The sequence below is a fragment of the Notothenia rossii genome (genome assembly GCF_949606895.1).
Source record: "Notothenia rossii genome assembly, chromosome: 9".
Taxonomy (NCBI): domain Eukaryota; kingdom Metazoa; phylum Chordata; class Actinopteri; order Perciformes; family Nototheniidae; genus Notothenia; species Notothenia rossii.
Genome location: NC_136907.1, coordinates 64,008,364 through 64,035,835, shown reverse-complemented (window position 1 = coordinate 64,035,835; position 27,472 = coordinate 64,008,364). Strand labels below are relative to the sequence as shown.

Sequence of the window (27,472 nt, the reverse complement as noted above, 5' to 3'; positions counted from 1 at the left end):
TTGTCTCTTTTATTTTTTCTGATTATGTTCATTATTCAAATATGTGTACTGGACTAACCTGAAATACTTCTTAGATTACACATGATCTCAAATCAACCTTACAGTAGGTGTCCCGTATTTAACTGAATACATTCAGGGCTCTCGACTAACTTTTTTCACCATCCTCCCGGAACCGTCCCGAAATACAATCTAAGCCGTCCCGAAATTAATGTGGACCGTCCCAAATTTAAAATATTAGTTTTTCTACTACTTATCATTAGTTAAAATCATTCAAAGTGACCTTTAACATAAATAAAACATCATTAGATGATAATTCATCAACCTTTTTATTTGAGTAAATCAGTCAATCACATGACAAAGGCCAAGTATATATTTAAACAAACACACAAACGAGAAAATTACTAATATTGAATCAAATCAAGTCCCATCCAATTATCAAAAAAAATCCAACACTCTGTCCTGAAGACAGAACCCAGAGTAACCACTAACCAGGAGGACAGTCTGTAACACAGTCAGGAGACCTTTACAAACTGCCCCGCCCCCTCGCACACAGACGGGAGAGAGAGATCTCGTCTGGATTGGAAAGCTCGAAAATACATCATAGACGCATGTTGTAGTCTTATTGCATATTAGAAACGGAGTTGGATAAACTAAAACTGCGATATAATGTTTATGTAGCAATACTACATATGACATATATTTTTTAAATGTCTCCAGTACCGATAAAAAGTCAGATAACGTCGGAGCTTAACGTTACCACTGTCTTTAATAATTCCGGCCCGGGCGGAGCCCGTTTAATACCGGGGCTCGGTACCCATCCATACATGGGGAGAGGCGCAGCATACTGCTAAGGACTAAATACGATGGAGGGTTCTCATCTCAGCCTTATTACCCATAGGGGATGAAGTGGAGTAAGTAAATAAAGAGGCCGTGCGTTTTTGTGATGTAACGGTAAAACATTTCAGAATTCCTCCACGGGATACCATTGTCATTTTACATCACTCAACCCGCGAAATACACACACTCAGTACATAGCCTACTGTAGATAGACCCGCGAATTTGCGGGCCAGGAATTCGCGGGCACAGCCAGCTGTGCGGCTGGCTGACAGCACATGGGCACAGCTTACGTATGTGTATGTGTGTGTGTGTGTGTGTGTGTCTGTCTGTCTGTCTGTCTGTATGTGTGTGTGTGTGTGTGAGTGTTTCGCGGGTTGCTAAATGTTTTGTGTGTTTATGTTGACAAGGAGGTTTAATAATTGTGTGCTACACACAACGTGCAGTCGATTTCATTTTCATCGCCGTTTGTAGTAGAGTTAGCAGGGTATTTTTTATTTTAACTCTCGTCCCAAATTCGTCCCAAAATTATTTGTTATCCTCCCTGACACTATTTTTTTCGGCCCCGGGACGACGGGACGTCCTTAAGCTCGAGCCCTGTTGTTGTGTAAACAACTCATTTGTCCTTAATCCCTTGACCTTATCCATGCTCCCCGGACCCTTCCTGCATACTACCCACCCTAAAGCGGGTTTTTTATTCCTTCCATTTCTCTAAGCTCTGTCTTGTTGAATTGAGCACTTTATCATCACCGACAGGTCTTTGTGCATTTTGTCAGCTTGGTAAATGCCAATACAGAGAATGTAGCAAACAAATGTGTTGGGTTCAAGTGGTCACCGAAACATTTTACTGTGACTAAAAATCTAAATTTGCAATTTTCAATTAGCAAAATAGAATTACAAACATCAGCCAAAATACAAACAATAAGCAATGTTTTTAGCCAATCACTGGTAGCAGATATCTTCATGATCCAATCGCCCGACCCTAATAACTACACAAACAGACGTGCCGCTTACTGTAGAACTACAAATGTATTCATCCCCATGATCCTCCACGGCAGAGAGACTAATGTCATGCTGGGCTAATGCAACATAATTCATTTATTCTGTGATCCAACTATTGGTTAATAGTCTTGTACTTTCTTCATTTTGTTCAAAATGTTTCGTTTTTGTTGGTGATCTTAAAGTTTCAACGTATATGTTTAAATCTAGATGGAGGGCTACCAGGTGGTGTACAGCACTTTAGCAGGAGACCAGTATGATAAAGTCATTGTACCACGCAATGAGGGAGCCACCACTAAGACCACCCTCACAGGTAAGGAAAAAGCGCTGTTTCTTTTCTTTAATTTATTTCTTCATTTGTGGTGTAGTTCATTTGTATTGAATTATGTAGGAACATCTGTAGGGGCCTTTTGCTCAGTGCGATGTGTTTTCCTTATGTCTCCAGTATTATCTCAGAGCATCTAATGTATGCGGAGGAAGCTGGAAGAGCCTGTGTGTTTTACATGGCAGGATTATCTGCAGAGCTAACATTCAGCTGACAGGGCTACTGATTGTATCTGTAGAAATGCTTGTTGTCCTGCGGGCGTATTGAAAGGCTGTCAGAAAGGAAGGGTCAGCTGGTATGTTTTTTCTGAAAGGCCACAGTCCTGGAAAGGGCACGGCCAGCATAAGAATAGAAGCCAAAGGTCCTTGTGTTATTTTGTTGGGCCATTGCAATCAATGCTGCCGACACACTCATTCCTTCTCTGTCACTCTCACTTTCTCTCTACTAATAATCTTTGTCACTTCCACGCTCATTTCCATTCCTCATTATCTTATTCCTGTAACTTATGAAACTCACTGTGGATGTATTGAATGGATTTGAAACTGATCAGTTATGCTGTAAGAGTTTTTTTCATAGAAATGATACTGATGTACGTTAATTTACCCAGACCTCATCACCAATGTAGAGCTAATTGGGCTGTTGTGAAAAACTCATTCTAATTGACATGCACTCTGCTTGAGAAGGAGAGTGGGAAACAAGTGTGTGTTATGTTTATTTTTGCTGTATGATATTTTAAATTAGTAACGGATTCCCTCTCTGTCTTCGTGCCTTAGACCTGCTGCCAGGCACAGAGTACGGCATTGGTATTTCTGCCATGAAAGATAGCAACCAGAGTACGCCAGCTACAATGAATGCCAGGACAGGTGAGTCCATCCCTGTTTATACTCCACTGATGTATGTAAAACAGATTATAGGAATACTTCACCCTTGAAATTACTATAAAATACAACATCATTTGTATATACAATTTGATTTGTATATCAATTACTCAAGGTGTAATTGTAATTAAAGGTTTTGTCGAAAACGGAGTTACTTGCATATCTGCATAGTGAACCGAGAATCCAGAAATTGGAACATCAGTTAAGCAAGTTTCACACGACTTGTGCAGTATAAACATGGAGAAAATGTACGTGTTTAGTAGTGAGCAAATTGGAGAAATAAAACTTATTTATCATTATTGTTCTGCAACAGTGGTGTGAGAGTTTGTAAACTGTACTTTTCATATAGTTTTGCTATTTTAAAACCTGTCTGCTATTTCATTAAAGACTATACGTTTTTGGTCTATACCGTCACTGTAGAGTCATAAAAGAAAATAAATCTAGGATTTCTAGGACAAAGACACGTTCAGTGAGTAAATGATGTTCAAATGGTCTTTTTGAGGGTGGCACTTTCTTGTAAGTGGATCACAGTGGCTTTGTAGAAATACCGGCTTCACAGCATCTGCTTTGCTATTATACTTGTAATGTTCAGTTCCTGCTGTGGGTCAGTGCTCCTGTGCCAACCATTTAAAGCCACTTTAGTGAAATTAAGCAAGACGTGTGCTATTCTAGGTGATGTTCTATAAAACCTGCTGGGGCTAAAGTTCTCATTACAGCATTTTAAGGCTGTGATAATGCATAGCATTGACTGCTAATGGCCCTCGTTGTCTCATATCATTATAAGCTATTTGAATTTTTATTGTGTTTTTTCTGTCTTTTAAAAAACATTTAACCTTCTGTTAAAATGTTAGTGGGTGAAGGTGCTTTGCTAATCTTTCCCATCATGTTGAATGTCAAGCACATCTTCCCTCCAGTTGCAATCATTTTAATGGCTGAAGGTATTTTGCACTTTACGAAATTATACCTCAATTTTACGAACAAGCACTTTCTATCCAACTCTTTGAACTTTAAAGGTGCAGTATAGCTATCACATCTTTCTCAAAACGCTTTAAATAATATGACAACAACACCTCTCTGGCCAGCATGCAGCAGTGCTCATGTTGCTGAAAGCTAAAAGCATAATTTCCATTATCAGTGGCTTCAATCGAAGTACTTTCAGTCTTACTTTACCCTTCAAAAATCAGTTTGACAATAATCTCCAAAAACATTTGCACTAGAGGAGAATTAAACATTGATGATCCGGTGGGCGAGTTGGGTCATTGCTGCAGGAAATAAAAAGACAATCTTAAAACCAGAACAAAAACAAGAAGATTAAACACAGAATGTGGGATGATTATGATAATAAGGAGGAGTAAGCAACATTTGAATCAGCAACAGTCCTGTTTTTCTGTCAGTGCTGCCTGCACCAAAGAACAACTAGCTAAAACGTTGGGGGCAGATAGCTGAAATGTAAACAAAACAAAGGTTTCAATCAACTCAATTTATTTGAGGAAAATGTAAGGATGTGACATGAAACAACGTCTGGACTTTCTCATTAGCAGGATGGGGAGGCATGCACATTTGAGATATGATTGTTTTTTCTAAAACGAAAGAGGGGACTGAAACATCAGTGTCTTAGAAATAGTTTTACAGTTGTAAACACAAAAGGCTCGGACAGTGTAGCAATAAACAGAAAACATCCTACAACATAACATGAGATTATAACTTTTAAGTAAATCAACAGAGAGTTCAAATCAAACTTTGTGTACCTACTGTTGTTATAACTTTTTGAGGTCGCCCAAACAAAAGGAGGGTAAAATAAATGTTAAAAACGAATTAAAGGCATCATTTAAATTGCACAAATAACCTTTTTTTTATTTTCTCCAAATGAAAAGATCTTAATTTGTTTGACCTGAAATCTTGTCTCCTCACTATCAGGTCTGGACGTGCCCATGGATCTCACTGTGACGGCTTCTACAGACAACACCATCACTCTGGTGTGGGGCTTGGTCCAGGGTCCCATCGACCATTACAAGGTCACCTTCACATCCTCGTCTGGTGCCTCTACTGAGGTAAGGAAAAGGACAGACAAATACCTCGTGAATAATAGATCAAACATTAAACATACTTTGAATAATACTGTACATAGATGGGTCAACAATCATCCAAGGACCAATGTGACTCTGACCTTTTGTGTCTGAAGAAATCCTATTGAATTAATGCTTAACTGTGTCTTTCTTTTCAGCTGACTGTGCCTAAAGATGTTACCACCACCACTCTGACCGACCTTGAGCCGGGGACTGAGTACAGCATCACTGTGGCAGCGAGAAGAGGAAGACAGCAGAGCACTGCAGCCACTATAGATGCCTTCACTGGTATGGAGAATACTCAACTTGTACATACTCAAACAGGTACACAGTGTCGTATAAGTAGAGCAGTTGTGTTTTCCTTGAAGCCAATAATAAAGCACCTGCCAAATACAGAGGTGACTGTGTCAGGTAAAACATTCAGCACACCTGCCACCAAAGAAATCTCTTAGTTAATAAAAGTCAGGAATTATTTAGGTAACGTACCACTGACTCAGTGTTTACAATTCAAAGTGTCTGGCATACAAATATGAGCAGCTGATTTACCTGCTGCAGTGGCATGTGAGGAAACCTTTGTCTTTGCTACAGTGCTATATACACTTTTGTGGCATATCAAGATTTGAGTCACTTGAATCCTCTCAATTATCAGGCAAAGCTAAGAGACATTTACTCTAGAGTGTTTTCTCGGCTCAGATGAAGAAATGAAAGATCAGCCCATTACTGCACGGAGCTGGAGAACGGTTTTAACAACGGTGGCGCGTAATGAAGTTGAACGGTGTCTATAATGGACTAAAGTGAGGCAGCAGGTAAGGTGAGTCACACTAAAAGAAAATGGAGGGACCTCATAATACTCTGAAGAAGCGATTAGCAGCACTTAATTATTTACGTAAGCTAATGAGCGTGTTACGAGTGTTCCCTGATTGCACCTCTGTTTTTCGTCTTAATGTGTGTGGTGCTCTCAGCTTTTTCTGTCACACTCGTTAGTGTCAGCTTGCCACGCTCTTCCTCTTTCTCAGCTTGATGTTTCCTCTTTCTCTGATAATTTCAATCACAACCAAGTTCTCTTTTCCCCAGACGTGTGTGCATCCCTCCAACTATGTGTCGGATTGCTCTCAATCTACTAGGGCTGTACCCGAATATCCATATATTTGTTCGTTGGAGTACTATTCGGGTTTCAATTTTGTTCTTCGGATATTCGTTTTTTTATTTATTTTATTTATTGAAAACTCCAATATCAACGTAAGAGCTTGTGCCTCTTCGGGGGGTGCTAACATTTAACCATACACTTTATCGTTTACTTTATCCATCTTTATATGTAGATATAACTTTTTCGCCGTTAATCTCCGTCACGTTGTTTCCATAGCAACAACAACTCCCTGTCAACAGCGCTAACTCTCCTTCAAAATAAAAGCATGTCCATACAAAATAGGAAGCCAAGCCAAATTACACTTAAAGAGCATCTTGCAGGTTTTTATTTATTCTACATTTATGCTTAAACTTGCTTGAAAATTACAATTAAAAAAGTGAATGCAGGATTTGATATGTTTTACGATACATAAGGGCAGGAATTCAGAGGGAAAGGAGCAATTTTGAGCTCTGCTCTTAAAAACGGCTTTTTTTTAAGGTCATACGTCAAACGCGACATATTACATCACGCAGGGGACACATCTCCGCTCTCTGACCGCGGGTATAGTAGAGTTGCGTTGAGTAGAGCGGTTGTGTTTTAACGAGCTGGTATTTTTCGGTAGTTTTACATTGTATTTCATCATTTGTAATCATGGTGCAGTATTGTGTTTGTGCAGGTTGCACAAATACCAGCTAGCGTTCGTTCCTGGGTGCGTTGTGCATCCACCTCCCTGCAGCACATACTCTCCACAGCTTTATCAGGAAACCGTATTACTTCTCTCTCTCCCCCCCCCCCCTATTCTGTTATGGATCAGTATCAACAGCCCTGCCAGTAACGTTACTATATTATCAATGCTACTTTAGTTATAGCCTGATATATGATAGCTAACTTTACAAGGTTGTGATGTAACGTTAGCTAACATTCTGTAGCTAACGCCGGTCACTCACCAAGATAGCTGCCCAGTTCTCCACTGGTTCTCCACACACCACAGCTCAATTTCTCTCCGATGGCCGTTATTTCTTCTAATCCTTGGCTGCTCCTGGTCTCTTGGACGCCTAGCAGGCTCATAATTATAAGGTTGTGGTCCGTCATATGCATTCGAATATTCATGTTCAACTTCTTCTGTCTCGAAACTAGCATTGGGATCCATGTTTATTAAAACGTTACACCGGCCGCTCTCCCCCTTGTGTCCCCCGTGTTACGTCACACACGGGAGGTCACGTGCCGAGGCTTTTTTATGCGGAAGTGAACATTTCTTACAAAAACGACGCCAGATGTCACTGTAGTATATATTTCTGTATATTTTTTTGAAAATCTAGTGTATTCATCATTTTCCTACACATTTATTCACTGGTGTCTTTAACCTGGAAGTTGCTCTTTCGACATATACAACTGCGACGAAAGTAACAAACACAATGCAATATCCTTTACAATTTCAAAGAACACAAATTGGGTTGTATACATTAACAAATAACTATAGAACAACAATACTGTAGAATAACAAAATGAATGCCGTGAATAAACCGAAAAGACACGTGTTGAAGCGGTTCGCTGCTGATTACTACGCCCCCCCCCCCCCCCCCCCCGCGCGCGGGCCGAATATTCGATTATTCGCTGCTGATTACTATCGAATATCCGGAGCCCGAAAGATGGTATTCGGGACAGCCCTACAATCTACCCACCCTTTTGTTTATTTGGCTTGATGTGATTTTCAGTTGCACAAAGGATGCTAAAATAATGATAGGCATGCAAGATTTGTCATTCTTTTCTTCACCTTTCATCACCATCATCATCTCTTTGCTTCTTCACTCTGACCTTCAAAACCATCATCATCATCGCACTCATCATCATTTTTTATCTGTGGCTTTTTAAGGCAACACCACTCCAACCATCTGGAGAGGAGAGATGACAGAATCTTAAAATGACAGATGAAGAGAATCAGAGGGAAAATAATTAACTACCTGTCACATACTCCTCCACTGTTCACGTCAACATATTTGGAAACATCTGTTCACCGCTCAGGTGCTCTCATTACAGGGAAAATATTTAACATAGATTTGATCTTAAACTGTGATTACAAATATATCCCAGGCTGCAGTTGGAGCACTATTTCTATTTCAGTTGGTCCCTTTGTCAGTTAATATGAACTCCACTACTTCCTGGATGTAGACATCTACATTTTCGTGAACTCGATATTTCACAACCACCTTGAGGGAATTTCTTCAATTTGGCACAAACCTCTACTTCGACCCAAGGATGCACTGATTAGAATGTAGTGGTCAAAGGCCAAAGTCACTGTGAACTGAAGTCCGTTTATTCTCTTGAAAATGATATCTCAGGAATGCCTGAAGGGAATTTCATTTAATCAGGCACGAACCTCCTAATCTACTAAAGTGTATTAACATCATTTGTGATGTTAATGCATGTGTGCTATGATACCCAAAAGCATCATTAAGACCTAGAATGGGACTCACCATATTATCATTTATATATACATTTCCTCCTTGCGGCCATTGTCACTGCCTTTCTTTCTAATCATTACTAACTCTACAAAAGCCTTCACAGTCATCTCGATTGACGACATCTTCATCATAACCACCATCTTCACATTACTCTGACAATCCTTCTGCATTCTTTGTCCTGCCGTGTGGAGTTTGTCACCACCGTCGGTGCTACAGAGCCATGTTAGGATGTGTGTGTGTTATTTGTGTCATGTCTTGTAATGGCTTTCACACAAGTACACACATGCAGAACACAGCTATCATGTTTTTACGGGATACACATTTCCCGCTGACTGCACAAAGCGGTAATGCATGTCGACAGTTGGTGAAGGAAATGTGCCATAAAAAGGCAGCTGTTCATCAATAAAACAGGAGAAGATCATAAATGCAGACAAGTGTAAACAACACAGGCTTCCAGTAATAATTGATTACAAAGTAAACTGTTCTTGATGCGTCAGAAAAAGAGAAGTCAATGATGCTGTGTCTTCCGTGCTATTTATACATCCACACATGGCTAATTAAATTCAAATGGTCCGGCATGTGTTGCTGTGTCATCTGCTACACTGGTTGGTATTCATGTCATCATCTCTTGATCAGGTCACACATTTTGACAACAGCATCTGCTATCATCATCGTCATCATTTCTCAGTTTTCTTGTAGTCCCATCACAACCTCCTCTTCACTGAGGGTAAACTCATTATTTCTTTTTTTTCTGATCAATTAACTCATCACTTCCACATGACTGTGGTCTTGTCTGACTCTCACCTGCCCCATCAACATTTCACCAAAGGCACATTTTCTGAACTGTATAATAAATGATCTATTGTACCATCCAGGACTGCTTCCATCAATCATCACATTTCTTATCTGTCATCTCCATAATGACGGCAGCTGTTTCCCTCTCTTTGTTCATCGCCGTTTCCTGCTTGAGTGGAAGCTTTTTTACCTGTCCTTGAAAACTCTCTGGTGACCTTTAAACCCCCGTCCCTCCAGGAATCAGGCCCGTAACCCACCTCTACTTGTCAGAGGTGACTTCAGACTCTGTGTTGGTGGCGTGGAGCTCCCCCGCTCCGCCTGCTGACCTCTTCATCCTGAGCTACAGCTCCGCAGATGGGACCGACACCTCCAAGGTGACGCTGGATGGCTCCAAGATGAGGTCGCTGGTCCAGGGTCTGCTGCCGTCCACTCAGTACACCGTCAGTCTGATCACAATACAGGGGGACGTTACCTCTGAGCCCATTACTGCCTCACTCACTACAGGTGAGCTGCTTGGTTTCATGCAACAGTGGTATCAGAGGATAACACACAACCATCGATAAACATGAGCAGCAGAGTGAAGGCTTATGGCTGGAGTGTATGAGACCAGTTTCAGCGGTTAGGTATTCTTGCTTCATAATATGAGTATTTGTATTTACATTCATAGATTGTTCTGTTCCTCTGTACTTAAAGGTCCCATGTCATTGCCATTTCTACTGATCATAATTCCATTGTTGAGGTATACCAGAATAGATTTATATTGTGCAATTTTCCAAACTCACATTGGTTTCTCATACAGCATCTCTGTATAGTATGTGTATTCACTCTCTGTCCTACACGGCTTGTTGGAGCTCCTGCCCCCCCCTCCCTGTGAGCCCAGTGTGCTCTGATTGGTCAGCTCGCCCATTCCTTTCTGATGAGTCCACCACCGTTACAGCGGAACATCAGTGATTATGTGTTACAATGGCGTTAGCAACCAGAAAATGACACCAGTAATGACAAATAGATGAGAATGCTGCGTGGGGTCTGGGTGCCATGTTGGCGGGACGTTGCGAGGCTCGCTGCTGCGAGGAGCAGACAGTGTGAGCTGGCTTACTGTTGTGGTTTCCTAGTTGCTGCGTGGGGTCGGCGAGACAGTGAGACACAGCTAAACCCAGCCTAAAACCAGCCCGAGCACACACACACACCCGCAGCCTGGCTGTGAGTCTGTGTGTGTGCTCACACTCAGACTCACAGCCTTGCCGCGTCCCACCGTCTCAGGCTGAGAAATCAGCGGAGCTGCAGCTGCCTGAGAAAAGATTGATTGTGTGTGTGTGAGGAAATAACGGTTCCGTGGACGTAACTTAACGGCTCCGCAGGATTGGTCCATTTGGACCAATTGGTCCATTGGGTCGTCGTTACGTCACTTAGTTCCCGGAAGAAACAAATGGAAAAAGAAAAATCCCCAACGAGGCGTTCTGGGGCAGCATAGACAGATCTTTTCTGTGTTAGAGATTTCATCGCTACAGGGTGTACTTTGAGGGTTTATGACTCTGCAGACCGTTTACATGCATAAAAAGCTACATAACACACAAGGGGACGGGTAATAACCGGAAAGCATGACATGGGACCTTTAACATTAGACCACGTTTAGGGTTTCAACTTACAATCTTTTACATGTTGATGATCTGCAAATTGAGCAATTTTTGGATCCTTGAAAGGTCCGAAAAAAGCGAAAAAGCGAAAATTGTCCTTCATAAATACATTTCCAAAGCCTGAGACTAAAACAAGCAGAAAATCCAGACAATGGAGAAGCTATAATTCCCTTTTTTTCACAAGACAAATTCATAGATAAAGAGATAATCAAAATATAATATTTTAGTATTTTCCAGTATTTTTTAACCAGTAACCAAGGAAGAACATTAGTAGAACACAGTTGCAAGTGTGGGAAAGGAAACGGGATAACAAATGGAAAAATGGAAATTCAAAGTGATTTTAAATTAAATATGTATTTGCAAAATATGCTGTTTTAGCATTTCATTCCAGAGCAGAATTATTGTTAATAATTACAGATCTGCCTGGGAGATTTTTTCTTTCTATTTCTTTGCAAGACGTAGTACCAACAATACAAGTTGTATTCTCCTGCGGTGTCATATAGCTGAGAGTTGCCACAGACATGATATTTGAGTCAACAGCCAAGTGCTAAGTCATGTTTATAAACTCATACGCAATCGTAACTTTTGGTGATATTTGAGACATTTCTGAAAAAAACAGTAAAGGACAGAGAGAAGAAGAATGAGAGAGGAGGCGGACATGGGCATTGTTTCTGTAAATTAAAGATGTCTGCCAATGCTTTGTACTGTTTTCTGCACATTTGAAATTAATATTTTCCATTCAGTCTTCCCTTTATTTAATCTCTTTAGTTTTTCTCTATAATTTCTCTCTGTGTCTTTTTATTAAAATGTTTTTCCTCAAACCACGCTGCAAAGATGGTTCATATCTTTCTCTCTTTGTCAATACGTAATACAGTATTACTTTGTCATTTCGCGCTAATTGGCTTTTTGATAGAAGGAGCTCTTTAATCATTTCTTTTGATTATGAGTGTGCTATTCACATTTGGAAAGAGAATACATGAAAAGGGGGTCAGTGGAGTGACCTGCCTGAGAAACAGACAGTGGGCAAAACAGAAAAAGAAAAATCAGGACAAAAAGGAAATCAAAAGAGAGGAATGAGACTATTAAAGGAAAGGCAAAAGTCAGCATTGAACAACATATATATTATCTTTGCATCAGTGCCAGAGACACCTGCAAGCTGCCATCTGATAACTGAGCCAGTTTAACATAATACCTTGGCAGTCACAAGCACTCCCTCTTTACGTTCACCCACACATGATTATAAGCACATTCTGAGGGTGAAATTGGATGGGGATTTTGAGATGGCTATACAGTATTTCTTGCACCTGTCTTCAGAATGGGTGTAACGCTTTGATCCTGCTCATTTCAATGTGAGCACTGATTAGAGACTTTGGCTTTCCTTTTCGATTAAATGTTTTTTTTTGTTAGATTTTATCGTTTCAAATGTTCTGGAGTCCTCAGTTTCTAACCCGTTCAGTATATTTTTGCTGTTTATCGGTTCAAACCGTGCTTCAGTGTTGCTAAGCCTGAGGGCCACATTCATGTATTAGCTTATGTTTATGTTTATTAAGGATCCCCATTAGCTTTTGCTCTTGACAAAAGCTACTCTTCCTGGGGTCCGACACTTAAAACAATACAACAATATCAAGCAACATTCAAGACATACTGTAAGTCCTTACACAGTGCAAATTGAATTGTGATCTTTCAGGAGGATCAGATCAATAGCAGTAGAGTTCACTGACAGACCTGTTCTGTAACTGTTCCCATTCCGAACCTCGAGAAGCTCTTTATTTTTCCAGCTGTTATTTTTACCAAAGTAAACATAATTAGTAAGATATGCATGCATGAATAATATGCAAAACATATGTAAATGAAGGTAGTGTATGTCATACAAGTTGAATTCAAAATGACTTCAAAGCCAGGAGTAATAAACTGCCCCCTCTGCTTGTGAATAATAGCCATTATTCTTCAGCAGGGGATGGGGTTGTTGTTGTATGTGCTGCTCGTTCCTCGTCTTGTCCACACTGACAGATAGACGTTATCTCTTTATCTCTTCCTTTTCTGTTTTTGTCTTTTTCCCCCTTTTGAACTTTCTTTATCCCTCCGTTTCTTTCTCTAGCAGCTAAGGACCTATCCTCAGTTTAATTGTTTTCTCACATTGTTTTGTCCATAACCTTTTCCATGGCAGCTCGATAGTCTCAGGAGACGCATAAAACAAATTGTCAGCTGGGGGGGTAAATCTCCTCCGAGTAAGCCCTGCTCAGTCTCAATGCTAATGCCGCCCATTGTGCTCTTTACCAGATAGATTTCTTCTGGAATATCTTTTGATGGTGTTTATTTATTTATTTTGAACAAGCTGGGCTTCTGCAGACCAAGGGCAGGTCTGTGTGTGCAAATATAATGAAGAGCAGATTAGAAATGAGCAAAGCAAGGATTTATGAAGTACCTCGGGTTTCAAGGGCACTGAATCTTTTAGATTTGTATGTAAATTCCCTTATTTGCCTAGTATACCACATAATGCGCTTTTCTGGGATCAGAATACATTCTCCCATGTTATCCATTGTGGACCATTTTGATCCTATGCTAACACTTATATCTCCCTTCTAGGCATGGACCCACCAAAAGAGATGACAATGTCAGATGTGACTGAAGACTCTGTGATTATCTCTTGGATCAAACCAATGGCGCCATTTGAATATTATAAGCTGTCCTACCAATCAGCCAGAGGTAACCCAGTCTTTAACGACACTTCAATGTATTATAAGAACAAGGAATTCACTATATCAATATGCACGCTGGAGCACTGTGTTTTCGTGTTGCAGTTAAATGAACATGGCATGTGCTGCAGCGAGTCTCTCTGATGTAAGATATTTTGTAGAAGGGAGCACTGTTACACACACTGTTGTAGCTGTAATTAATTGATAACATGTTATCAGTAGAATGTAACTGAATTTTTAATGAACAGTTTGTATTGATTAAATATTTACCCTGTGATGTACAACTTGCCCTTTACCTGATAAATCTGAGATCAGAGTGACGGCGGCTGTTCTGATGTCTGTGCAGGTCGAGTGGACAGCGTGGTGATTGACAGCGATGTGACCAACTACACCTTGTCCAGCCTGTTCCCTGCGACTGAATACGAGATCAGCATCAGCGCTGTCAAGGGGAGTCAGGAGAGCAAAGTCGTCAGCACCGCCGTCTTCACAGGTAGGAGTGTGTAAGGAAACATGGCTGCATATTAAGAGGAGAGCCAAACAGCCAGGCAACAAAACAAACAGCAGCTGAATTAAACAAACGATCAGACTTAATTGACAATTTTTCCCCTCATTTATTCAGCTTGACTTCTTTCTTGATGTGGAGGTTATTTTGTGTTGCCCTTACCAATCAGTATCTAGCCACTAGAAAAATCTGTGGAGCTGTGTCCATGTCACTCACACTGGTAATTTTTCTGTTGTCATACATTAATAAATTGCTTAACAAGTCAGAGATGTAGTTAACAATGTTCGAGGTCAGTAGCAGGCTACATCTGCACAGTGCAGGGACAGAAAACAAAAATATCTGGTTTCCACGTTCTCTTCGGGACTGTCAGTCACACAGCGGTGGAGTGAAGCAGGTGAGACATGCTTTTATTATAAATGTTGTATTGGCCGTAGGTTGGCTGGGGAAGCTGAGTGTTTGGACAGGGAGTGAAATATAAATGTGGTGGATAAAATACTAGAAACATCAGTCAGTATGCAATAGAGCAGCATCACAAACTACAGCCTGATAAGTAAATCATCACCTCTTTTAATACAAACATTACTTTTAAAGGTCCCAATTTTCCAAACTCACATTGGTTTTTCATACAGCATCTCTGTAAAGTATGTGTATTCACTCTCTGTCCTAAACGGCTTGTTGGAGCTCCTGCCCCCCCCCCCCCCTTCCCTGTGAGCCCACTTTGCTCTGATTGGTCAGCTCGCCCACTCTGTTCTGATGAGTCTACCACCGTTACAGCGGAACATCAGTGATTATGTGTTACAATGGCGTTAGCAACCAGAAAATGACACCAGTAAGGACAAACAGATGAGAATGCTGCGTGGGCTCTGGGTGCCGTGTTGGCGGGACGTTACTGCGAGGAGCGGAGAGTGTGAGCTCGGTTCATTTCCTGCTTACTGCGTGGGATCTGCAAGACATCGCGAATGGACGCGGGAAGGGGGGGGGTGCTGAGGGGGCTGCAGCACCTCAGCACCATCGGCTCCACTAGCACCACCCCCCCCCCCTACCGCGTCACAGTTTCGCTGCTGAGAGAACCATTTGGGTGTGGTCACGTCATTGTACCCAGGAAGAAAAAGAGAAATCTCCAACGAGGCGTTCTGGGGCAGCAGACAGGTCTTTTCTGTGTTAGAGTTTTACTCGCTACAGGGTGCACTTTGAGGGTTTGTGACTCTGCAGACCGTTTACATGTAGAAAAACCTTCATAACACACAAGGGGACGGGTAATAACCAGAAAAGCATGACATGGGACCTTTAATGAAGGAACAATTTATTGCAGGATTGTTGCATTAGAATGCTTTAGTTTGAGCTATATGAACCCATTTAGCTGTCGAGTAAATGTTTTGTCGAGCCAAAGTGCTGTACATGTAATAAAAACACATTACTACAATCACAATAAAAGACAATCATTTACAACAGAAATATAAAAAACACAGGGAATAGTCAGGTGTCATACTTAATATGCTTCTGATGTGCTGTCCTCATGTTCTCTTAATCGACATTATGAAATGTTTCTACTTTAAAACCACTCTCCTGGCTCCCTCCACTTTTTGATAAACGCCCTTCTTGGAGAGGGAGCGACACAGGAACACAATGTTTGCTGTGTGATCTGTATGAAGAATCCCTCTTTTCTCAGTTAGACTCTCGGACCAATTGTTCTTTCCCAAAAACAGCTGCGCATTGGGACTTGTGTGCTAAAAAGAGCAACACGCACAGATACAGACGTCAGACAAAATCTAAGGGTACAACTGACATTGCAGGAGGAGCTGCAATAGATGAAGCTGTCCACTCCGTGACCCAGTAATTGGTAACCTACTCCCAACTCCAGCTCACTGTCCTCTATCTCCTGCCTTTTTCTATCCCTTTCTACTTTTTCCTCACCTCTATCCAGCTGCATTGTTACCCTCTTCTTTCTCTCAGTATCCTTTATTCTGTTCTCTTTGCATTTCTTCTCTGCTTCATCCTTTCTCTCCTTTTAGCTTCTTTCTACCCGAGTGTCTACCCAACCTATTTCTTCCAAATCTAAAGATCAGAACTCTCAAGCTCTCTTGCTTTCAGACTTGTTGGCTTTTTCAGATTCCTTACTAGCTAGCTCTAAATCACAAGTTAGGGAACGTCCCATATTTACTTGCGTGCAAACATGCAAGTAAATATGGGACGCTGTTCTTCCACTAACCTAATATAAACAATCAGCCACTGCTTTTTGCATAATCTTCAGTGTGTGTGTGTGTGTGTGTGTGTGTGTGTGTGTGTGTGTGTGTGTGTGTGTGTGTGTGTGTGTGTGTGTGTGTGTGTGTGTGTGTGTGTGTGTGTGTGTGTGTGTGTGTGTGTGTGTGTGTGTGTGTGTGTGTGTGTGTGTGTGTGTGTGTGTGTGTGTGTGTGTGTGTGTGTGTGTGTGTGTGTGTGTGTGTGTGTGTGTGTGTGTGTGTGTCAGCGGGGGAAAATAAAGAGAGCTAAATAGGGCCCAGCAAAGGAGTGAGAAAAGGGGCAGGAGGCGAGTTTGAATGCAAATGAGACCTGATTAACCAGGAGTTGCGAGGTTTAAAACTCCAGTGAGAAAAAAAGAAAAGTATTCCTTTCTCTCTCATTTTCACTTGTATGTCTGGCTCTTCCCCTGCAATTCTTTATCATCAGCTTCCTTTTTAACAATCCCAGTGTACTTACAATGAGCAGAGCCGTTGGGGCTGTAATAGACTGCAAAGAACATAACTCTAAAGTCAAGCTTGTTAGAAAAGGTAAAACACATTTCCTCACATCACACAATGCCCAACCAGGGACCTTCTAATGCCGCCGTTCAACAACAATACATAAACAGGGGACTTAGAAAAGTAAGCCTGCATGGCCCGGCCAAGTATGTAATGACTTGAATAACGCTGCAATTGCCATGTACTTCTCTTCCGTAATCAATTATTGTCAGGGGGGGATGAAGAAGCAGGGAGCAATATTTCATTAAGCTAACACAGCAGGTGCTGCTAATCTCAGATGAATTTGGGAGGGTTGAAACTAAATTGACTATGTTTATGTACAACAAAAGGCTAATAACGGCGCTCATTAGCAAAGTGCCAGGACACCTACTTAAGTCTCACTGTTCGGAAACAGACCTTTACAGTCCTCTCTTCTTTATTCACAATATTTATATGTGATATTTCAAGAAGAGATAGATAAGTGATGTGCGTTTCTATTTGAAATGATTTGTTATCATATGACAGAGCTATTCCAAAGATACACTGCATGGTTTTCATCTTCAAAAAACCTTTATTTTCCTCGTCAGAGAGCTGTTCTTCTTGTTAGGCTTTGTTGTGAAATCTTCTGCAACACATTTTGTCGCTGCTACACATCAAGTCACAGTCTCAGCGTGACATGTCTACTTACAGTAAGAGCTGCAAGACTACACCTTCATAATGACAAATTAAAGGTGATACAGCGGGCTATTATTGCAGTCGTTAACACAATAGTTAAGAAACTTCATACAAAGGCACAGCAGGTACCAGCAAATCAGCTGAAGACTACCAGTTAGGTAATACATTAGCTTACAAGTCATTTCAGTATTTCTTTGAATAAAGCATTATGATAATGAGCTTTACATAAATGTTTTTTTTCTCAACATACAATACATTCACAATCAACAAAGAGCAGTGAAAATGTTCCACGCAGCTTTATACGGTACAACCTCCTTTCAGCATAACATCATTAGGTACAATGGTTGCCAAATGTCACCCTTCCAGTGGAGAGTTGTGGAGAACACACACTCACACTGATAACCTGCTTTTCTTTACACTGAGGCAGTGCTGCTTCCATTGTAATGAGAGGGGATGCAGAGATGGACTGGGGAGTAAATGGTCCGATGTGTCTCGCTAACTGCACTGTCTGCTGCGGTCTGCGGTTCATAATGGCCACAGCACACAGCAGACTGACCTCATGGTCAACTGTCACATCTAAAGTTTTTTTTTTCCAGCAAAGCACAAATACTCAATGTAAAACATTGTCCTGAAGTTTTGCTGAGATGTATTCACACGTAATAGCACACCGACAAAGATTCATACGTCCATACAACATTCCTGTGCCCTATTCTCTCCCTTACAATCAAGGACCGAAGTTGTTAGTCTTTATTTTGTGAATAAGCTGTGCACTGCAAACCGATGTTTCCACACTTAGTTTGATAGAGAGAGTAAACCACTCTGTGCCTTTTTAACATTATTAGAATCCTGATCTAATGTTTAGCAGATAAAGAGGAGACTGGAAATTCTCAACATGATCGGTTATGATTTAATACTTTTAGCTTCAATTGTCTAATGCGACCATCTTTCATCAGATAATCGCATACAGTAGAATTCACCACTAAATGTTATTGCACTTATCAATGCAATGATTAGAGTTTTGGAAAACTAATTTCAAGCATCACAGTAATATACATCACTAAATCGGTCAGATTATCTAGATACAGAATAGTTTTCAAATTGTCTGAGGCCGATTTTAGGAAAAAGCACTGAATAAAGTATATGTATAAGTGGCTTCATTTTTTTTACTTGTTTCATTTAACGATAACACAAAACTCATTTTTTTTGAGCAATTGAACAGAAATCAAAGGTATGTCTGAACTAGTTTGTCCAATATAATTTCTCACATAATGTTAATATTAATTTCAGTATATACCTGATGTTCTGTGTCTACAGTTTTTAACATTTCATCCACTGGGAAGAACACTATAGAAAAAATACTTCTTGGTCTATTTGAACCCCTTAAAGGCAAATACTGCACTTAGCTTTGGAAGCACAACATATGAGTTTGTACTTGTCTTATTGTGTAATTGGCATTTGATTTGCTCTGCTGTCAGTGATGTAATGTTTGGAAACAGCAGGTTTACAGGATAATTGTATCAATACTCAGGCTTTCTTGTATTTCTGGAGGTTTAATTGAGCAGAGCTTCCCATCAGCATGGGACTGCAACGCAGCATTATGCCCCACAGCAGCCTTTTGTTCCTTTTCTGAATCTTAAGCACCTCGAGTGTGAGCGTGATGTATTTGGCTCAATCTGCGATCCACCGGAGCAATCAGGAGATGGAGAGTGATGATTGGATTATCACAGAGGCTGTTGAAGGTGGATGACCTGTTTATTTATTTCTTTATTGGCCATCTCAACTCCATCTCCATTGCCAAACTAATTGACTTGGCAGGTCTCCATTAAATTCACTTAAACCTTTTTTGCAATTAAAGTAATGATTTTAATCAGGTTTGTTCATCTATCGCAGAGATAAGGAAGAGTCAAACTCACTTCGTTGTGCTAATGAGCACCCTTTTTTTTTTTTAGTCTGATGAGGGCAGGGCAACATTAATTACCTCATCTGGGCAGAGCTTTGGAGCACATGTGGTGTTGTGTGTTCTGCTGCTATGCTCTCTCCTGCGCAGAAATAACATGCCTTAGGAGAAATGGGGTTGAAACACTGAGGTTAAAGGTATAATTAAATTCAAACTCAATGTTGCCATTTCTAGCAGTCTGAGAATGAAATTAGGAAAAGGTTGGGGAAACGTCAGGCTCAGGAGAGTTTCTCAGACTTTCTACTGCCTTTTGACTGCATAATTTCTCTTTTGATGTGTCTATGAATTGAGGAAACAGTGATCAAAATGGCATTAATCAGTGTAGAATAGATGCGAAGCTTTTCTGTCTCTCAATTTCTATAATTACAACTAAGATGTGGATCGAATAATGGTTTTCCATTTTGAATTGTATTGAATTGTCTAGGTGTAATTGGCTTTCCATGTGTTTTTACGATTGTATCTCGACCCATTGTGTACAGAATCACAATGTCTTTGTGTGACTGACACAGCTCCACAGTTTGTGAACAAAATTATGGCAGTGTAGTTTTCAAAAATATCTGGCAAATGCTAGATAAAAGAGACAATTTAAGTTTTATTTGAATTTGACTGCGGTTTCAGCTTCTGAATTGTAAGAATGTTAATGTGTTTGCTCTTTAATTTGATAAAGAAAGCTGTTAATGTTTTTGGCTGATAAAGTATGTAGCCAACATTTAGACTGTCATTTAAGGGTCCTTCAAGGTGATCCATTGCTGTCATACTGGCCAGACTGAAAATACTGTTATTGTTGTATTTGTCTGAGGTTATATTTGTGTTGTAATCCTAGCGATGGACATGCCAGCTGAGTTGACAGCTCTCAACATCACTCCCCAAGGGGCTCTGTTGAGGTGGAATCCCCCCATTTCCAGTGTCGACAACTACGTGCTGACCCTCACACACAACCAGGGTGAGTAATATGAACTGCCATTAAGAGGCATTTGCTGTTAATTAGACGGGGAGAAGACGGCTTGATTAACCAACCACCATCAAAGCACGAGAATTATACTAATTAAAGCAGAATCATCAACACCTTTCTCTCTTTAATGCCTCACTTTCTTTGATGTCACTTGACTGCTTTCGTTCAAAACTGTGAATCACATTTTACAAATCAGCCTTTTAGCTTATGCTGCCATTTGTAGGTGTCATGTTTGTGTGTCGTGAAGTACTTATTAACCTCGGTTATGAAAAGCACTGTACAACTACATACCAAATTAATATTGATAATAGCTCTTTGCTCAATGATTTGCTTTAAGTTTAATAGAGTGATAGCTGCTGTAAGGTCAGAGCATGATGAGCAGATTTATTTTTGGTCATTCATGTGCAACGTGCGGTGATATGTTAGGTACCGTCAAGGTTTTCCCAATAAGAAGTGAGATCAGTACGATCCTTGAAGGCAATATGGATCGATTTGTCTTGGCTCCAGAGACTTCATTATGCTCGGTTGAAGTACTTAGCCTTGAAACCAATTGTGGTTTTTACAGGGCATATGTTTCTGATGCAGCCCGTGTATTCACTGTCTGACAGCCATATCCAGATAGGTAACAGATAGCCATATTGCTTTGCCCCTCGGAGTCAGTTTATAATTTGCTCCCTGAACCATGTGGATGACTGCCAAGTTACAGTAGGCAACACTGCCACAGATAAAACATCTTGACATACACAGCGAGAGCACTGAAATAGAAAACAAATTGTAAGGAAATTGTATTTTTAAACAAACATCCCCCCATTTTCTCAGTCATTTTCTTTTTCAAACTAGCCAGTTTATTTATTTATTTGTTTATTCCACACAATGCAGTTATTTTAAAACAAAACATGTACACTTATACTGGTTTTTTATTTTGTATAGCGCATGGTGGAAAGGAGTAGGGAGAAGACAATCTTATTTTACCTGCCCCTTCTTACAAAAGAATAACAACAATAAAAAAATGAAATAACCATTAAAAAGTCAAATAAAAGCAATATTCTTTCAGTCACAGTTGCTTACAAATACTGAAACATAAAACCAGAACACAATCAAAAGTCAACTTCATACTGTCTAATTACACTTTCTTTATACATTTTCTTGAAAATAAAAATGTTCTTACAGCCCTTTAAATCATCCGGCAAAGAATTCCACTTCTTTACGGCAACTACACATCTGCTTTAAAGTAGTACGTGCAAACTGATGCTTAAAATGTAATTTCCTCCTATGATGCTTTTTGTATATTTTCTGGCAGTATTCTGTTTTTTGCTTTATGCATGACTAAAGCCATCAGTAATTATATGACATCTTTCAATTTTAACAGCCTTGAGTCAATAAATAGTTTGTTAAAGGTTTAATAAAACTTGATAACTATAATTTCCCTCCTGACTTTTAGGAGCCGTCTGGATGACATTTTATGGGGAGGATATTTCTCATTTGCACATGACCCGACTGTCTAAGCCTGGAGTTATCCAGAAGAATCTGTATAACTCAGCTCTCTGAGTCAATTTGTGCGTTACACCCTGCCTGACTGGACTGCAGCCAGATAATCTCAGATACTGAGACACTTTCTTTATGCTGAGCACATAGTTGGAAAGCATCCCCAGCCAGGGTTTAGGACAGTGCCATAATAAAGTTGTGGAAAATTCCCTTGAGTGTCAGTGTGTCACATCAAGGTCAATACATCTCATATTTCATCAGGTACTGTCCTGCATTACAAAACAGATTTGTATTGGCACGACCTCATAAAACTCTAAGTCAAATAAGTCAAACTTTCTGTAAAATAGGTTCATACTCTAGCATGGACATATTTGCATGTTTAAAAACATCACTGTCACTGTGACATTTAGGGTAAAAGAAAGTCTGGCGTAAGAGGAATATTACTACAAATTTAAATTCTGTTGTAAAGCACCTCCTGTCAGTGAGCTGCTGACGACACAGCAGTTATATGAAATGTATTTTCCAGTCAAATTAAATTATTGCTCGTGTCACACAATTATTTTCTTAATCAGCAATTTTGCACAGTTGATTCATTGATGTGAAGTGGTTACCGAATGATAATGTATCCGTATTTAAATGTGTACACAAACTTCAAATGGGTTAGATGGTTTATATTAGCCTCGAAAATACCTTAAACTGATTCCTGGGATATTAAATTAGATGAGAAGGTGTTTTCTTAGTCTTGCATTTCTTCTATATTCAGTCAGATGTTATAAGCAATAGATATTTATATTGTGCTTTATTTACGCAGAGTTGCCCCCAAAAGCAAATTCAACTCAAAGCATAATAAGTGTAGAAATCCTTCAACTTCAAAGAGCACCCCAAAGGATGCCGAACAGTGCAGGATTAATTTGAGATTAAGTTTGAACATGCTTAGGAGCTTATTTCTCAAAAAGAGTGACAAATGAATGCAGTCTTTTCAGAGATAAATAATAACGGGAGCAGTGTGGAAAACATATTAACTTTTTATGTTTTCCAGTGACAGCTGACACTTTCCTCGTGGAAGGCAACAAGCAGGAGCACCAGCTGTCCAATCTGAAGCCGAGCACCACCTACTCTGTGGCTCTGTACGCCACCAAAGGACCCCTCACCAGCGGCACCGTCATCACCAACCTTCAAACTCGTAAGTGCTCATTTTATTCAGCTGGTGCCTGTTCAGTGGGAGGTGCGTGATTCTGTGGTTAGCTTTGAAGCATCCCAGCAGGACGCGCCTCCAGGCCCCACCGGAGCCTTTCTGTGTGGAATGAAAATCTTTGTTCTGTGTTTTGCGTGGGTCTCCTCCGGGTGCTGGGTTTCATTCACTGCTAAAGAAAAGTATGTTAAGTAGGAATTCTCCTGCCATTGTCCTTGACCAAGGACTATGGCTGCTTCACACTGCTTCTAAAGTAGGTAGGATGAGTCAAATACTGATGATGTGTTTCTCTCTCTTCAAAGGAAATATAGTCATTGTCTCTGTGCTTTACCTGTTACTGCCCACCAGGACTATTGTAGAAAAGCGGACTTGATGGTTGTTAAATCTTAAAACCCCTCATCTCTGAAGTGATTTTCTTAGTTTTACGTCTGCGTTTATATTTACATATAAATGAAAAGGTCAGTGCGTGGTAAGTGCATATATATTTTATTTTGCAGCCATAGATAAAAGGGTACAAGAAATTATTCGAAAAGATAGAGTACTGTTATTATTATCAAACGTTTACAGTACATAACGAGTGTGTGCATTTCTTTGATCCTTAATCCCTGTGTAACCCTCGCTGCAGGGTCAGTACCTAGGTACTTTGACATGGTCATAACATAAACTGGGGGGGGATTAAACTTTTGCGCTCTTCATCTTTGCCTACTTCACCTCAAGGTGACCCCTCTCTCAAACGATATTTACCTTTATTGGCGGATCTGTCAAGAGCAAAGTTAGGGGTGAAGGAATTGTTCCAGTTTAGCTGAGTTGCACCTCTGAAAACTTCTGAGTTCTTGCAGTAAAAAAACTTTTCAGTCAGCAGTGTAGGCCATATCCCCCGAGGAGTACCAGAGCTACCTGTCCTGCACTGCAGCAGAAACAAACAACGCACGAGAGCAGCGCTGCAGAGACTTCAAAACATAAATGGGGCTCAGGAAAATGATGCATACATACAGCCATGTTACTGCCATAAATACAACTCATACATAAACAAATATTTGTGGCAGGTTAAGGTGATTCTATTTCGGAAACAGATGCTCTGCCTAGTACGTCATGTACCTCGTTTGTTCCGAGAACAAAAACATGTATTTCTGCCTCCTTCTTAGACTCTCTCTTATACTGTAAAGGACATTTGGAAATTGCTGTGATGTACAAAGCACTGTGGATCGAGCCAAAGAAAGGATTTTAGTTGTTGAGTGTGTTACTTTTCTTATGGTCCTAGAATAGGAGCTTCAAAAACTATAACATTCACATTTTATAATTGAATTCAATGCTCTTAGTCGTCTTTTTCTAAAAAATCTAATGGACTAAATAAACATTGAAGGATCATCCCTGAACTTAATCAAGCGCTACTCTTGGGCATTAAAGGTATTAACACTGTGTATTTTAACAATGTCATCTTTCTAGTGCACATTCAAGCTGTGAGGGTACAGTGTACAAATCATCTGTGTACAGTATACTTGCACACAAGCACACACCAATAGAGTCTTCCTCTTTGCAGAGATGATGATGATAGGTCTCACAGGGGGCGCCTTATAGACAACCCCAACTTCACAGGAAACTTCTAGTGTTGTTAATTAAACTTCCTAATTGAAATCTTAAAGCCTGTTTCGGTTCCGCTCACACAGCTTGTTTTCCTCGGGCTGTTCCGCTCCACTGGAAAATGTCACATTGTGAACAGGCTGTGAACGAGGAGGAGACCCTTGATTGGGTTGGTCAACTGCCTCTGCTACTGCTGCTCTGTTTCTGTCTGCCTCTCGCTCTCCGTCTGTCTACTGAGCCACAGTGTTAAGAATTACTCAGATGGACGGCCTCGAGAAGCAAACGGGGACAGTGGCTGAAAAAGGTTTATCTATCATGAGAGATAGCCAAGTGAAGTTTATTTTATTTTTTTTAAATTAAAACACAAAAGTGCTTTGAAGAAACATTCAAGATAAAATACAATAATATTAATTAATTCACATGTATAGTAATTTAATAAGAAGGGGACTCATACATAATTGTAAAAGGATTTGCCTTAAGAAGCCATTTCAAAGTATTTGTCTTATAGTGGAGTATACATTTTCAAAGTTCTTCTTATCTTCTTAGATATCGCTAATGATAAACAGCAATCATGCAGATAGTAGTTGTGTCGAGCATTTTTGACCGATTTGCAAAACAATTACACAACATTTTCAAGTGTTTTCTTTTTTTAATCAAAAACATTTTAGGCAGCATTTTTGTCTGTAACGACCTTGAATCTCTGGTTTCAGTGTGCAGTTTGTGTCTGAGATGTATATATACATATTCTTTTATAACAGTTGGAATATTGGTTATTTGAGAGGGCAATCATTCGTGGTCCATCTGGTGTGTACTGTAGCAGATGTGCAAACGCAAAGGCGTGATGGAGAAGAGTCGATGGGTCAGTGATGCTCTTTCTGTCCGGATGGTCTCTCCACACGGCACAAAGAGAGGAGAGGAGTACAAGCAATGCATCTGGCTCCTATCAAAATGTGTCCAAGACCCTCTCAGCCATTCCGTTTTTTAGTGAGGAGTTTCTTTGTGGATTTCCAAGACTTTTAACCACATCTCAGAGTTGTTTCGTTGTCTGGCCTCCACGCCTCAGGAGATCAACACAGAGTAAGACAGCTTGACTCTCCATCAGCTGTTATTTAGCCATAGGGCTGGAAGATAAGGGCTTTTGCTACGGGTGTCTCAATAAGCCTGCAGCGCCGGGACCTCTCCTCCCTCAGATATGTCTGAGCCCACGGAGAATTGCTCGGCAAGTATTTGAAGCAGCAGAGATCTGCGCTGCGGGCAGATCACTGAGCTCTGGCTGGAGATGTTCACCAAGTACTGAGCGAGCTGCCTTTGATTTTATTAAGGTATTCATTTATTCCACATTCTCTGATATGGTATCCATTTTACAAAGATGTTTCAAATGTCATATTAGGAGGAATAGATCAAGCCAAAACAACCAGAAATAGACCGGCAAGGCCTTATTAATAATGTTTGGGATGACGTAGGATTCAGCATTCCTGTGTTTGTTTGTTTTAATATCACTATATCACTCTCAGTTGAAAGTAGGTTTTGAATGTTTATTTGCAAACAGTTTAAAATACAAAAAGGTTTATTGAGTTGAGCCTAGTAACTTACTGTTCCCACACAATATTTAAAAGCAGTTTATAAAAAGAAATTGACTAAACTAATAAGATATGAAACAATCCTTGGGTGCCATGGATGGAATCAATGGCTTGAGGAGACATCTTCGCTTGATCATCTGCCCTGTAATAAGAGAATGAGGATGCAAAAAGAATATACAAAAGCAAAGGGGGTAAGCGACAAACTGAAGAAAGGCAGTAGAAAATGTATGACATTGAGGCGTCGTCTTTGTTCTTGTTTTAAACTTATAAAACAAGACAAAGAAACCTGGTTTGTTAGGTGAATAAATTAAACAAACTACTCGTCTGAAGAAGAACCTCGGTGGAGGGAAGTGCTCTCAAACGCTATAGTGTATGCAGAAGTTTGAAGTAATCCTCATTGATGGTGGTTGTCAGGCTCCTTTTGGCTCTTTAATATTGGCCATGACACTAATCAAGGCTCTTGAGTGTTCTTACAGAAAAATAACAAGGCGTAACATCAAACTACAATCTGTCAGGCTCATCCAAGCAGCATTGTGTTCACTTCAATGGGCTTCATTTATTCAAAGGAGTTACCTATACATCATTCAGGCAGAATGATTCACTTGCAAATTGGCATAGAGTTGTGTTTCCCTCTCCAGAAGAATAACTTCCTCTGTCGTTCTACAACAAATTACTGCTGCCCATGCTGCCCTTCCCATCTGCTGCCCTGTGTGTGTTCTTTTTTTTTTACTTTCCCTTTGTTTACACAGCGTGTTAATGAGACATTAGATGAAGCCAAACCCATTCATCTCAATACCATTGTTCAAACTGCCTCGCCTGAAAATGGAGCTTCAGAGCTGCCTGTAACACCCGACACCTGCTCACCTGCCTGGGCGCACGCCATGGAAAGGTTGAATTGGAGGGAGAGCGTCAGTGAGAACAGGATAAGGAAACTGTTTTATTTAGTTAATTAAGAGAAAGTGATGGACAGAAAGATAAAGCTGTTTGCTGGCCATCCTTTTTTAAGGAATGCCCCC

General features: G+C 40.3%; 1 protein-coding gene across 8 annotated transcripts in view; it reads left to right on the top strand.

Annotated features, from left to right (window-relative positions):
* The window catches only part of tnr (tenascin R (restrictin, janusin)), a 188,452-nt gene that overhangs the window by 138,274 nt on the left and 22,706 nt on the right, over window positions 1-27,472 (top strand). For 7 of the 8 annotated variants that reach the window (XM_079652465.1, XM_079652470.1, XM_079652464.1 and 4 more), the window contains 9 exons: window positions 2,044-2,146; window positions 2,932-3,021; window positions 4,954-5,087; window positions 5,261-5,390; window positions 9,723-9,989; window positions 13,706-13,825; window positions 14,162-14,305; window positions 20,490-20,609; window positions 23,143-23,286. In XM_079652465.1, coding sequence (XP_079508591.1) covers window positions 2,044-2,146; window positions 2,932-3,021; window positions 4,954-5,087; window positions 5,261-5,390; window positions 9,723-9,989; window positions 13,706-13,825; window positions 14,162-14,305; window positions 20,490-20,609; window positions 23,143-23,286 — 1,252 coding nt within the window. The remainder of the gene's footprint in view (window positions 1-2,043; window positions 2,147-2,931; window positions 3,022-4,953; window positions 5,088-5,260; window positions 5,391-9,722; window positions 9,990-13,705; window positions 13,826-14,161; window positions 14,306-20,489; window positions 20,610-23,142; window positions 23,287-27,472) is intronic. The other variant, XM_079652471.1, reaches the window with a different exon arrangement.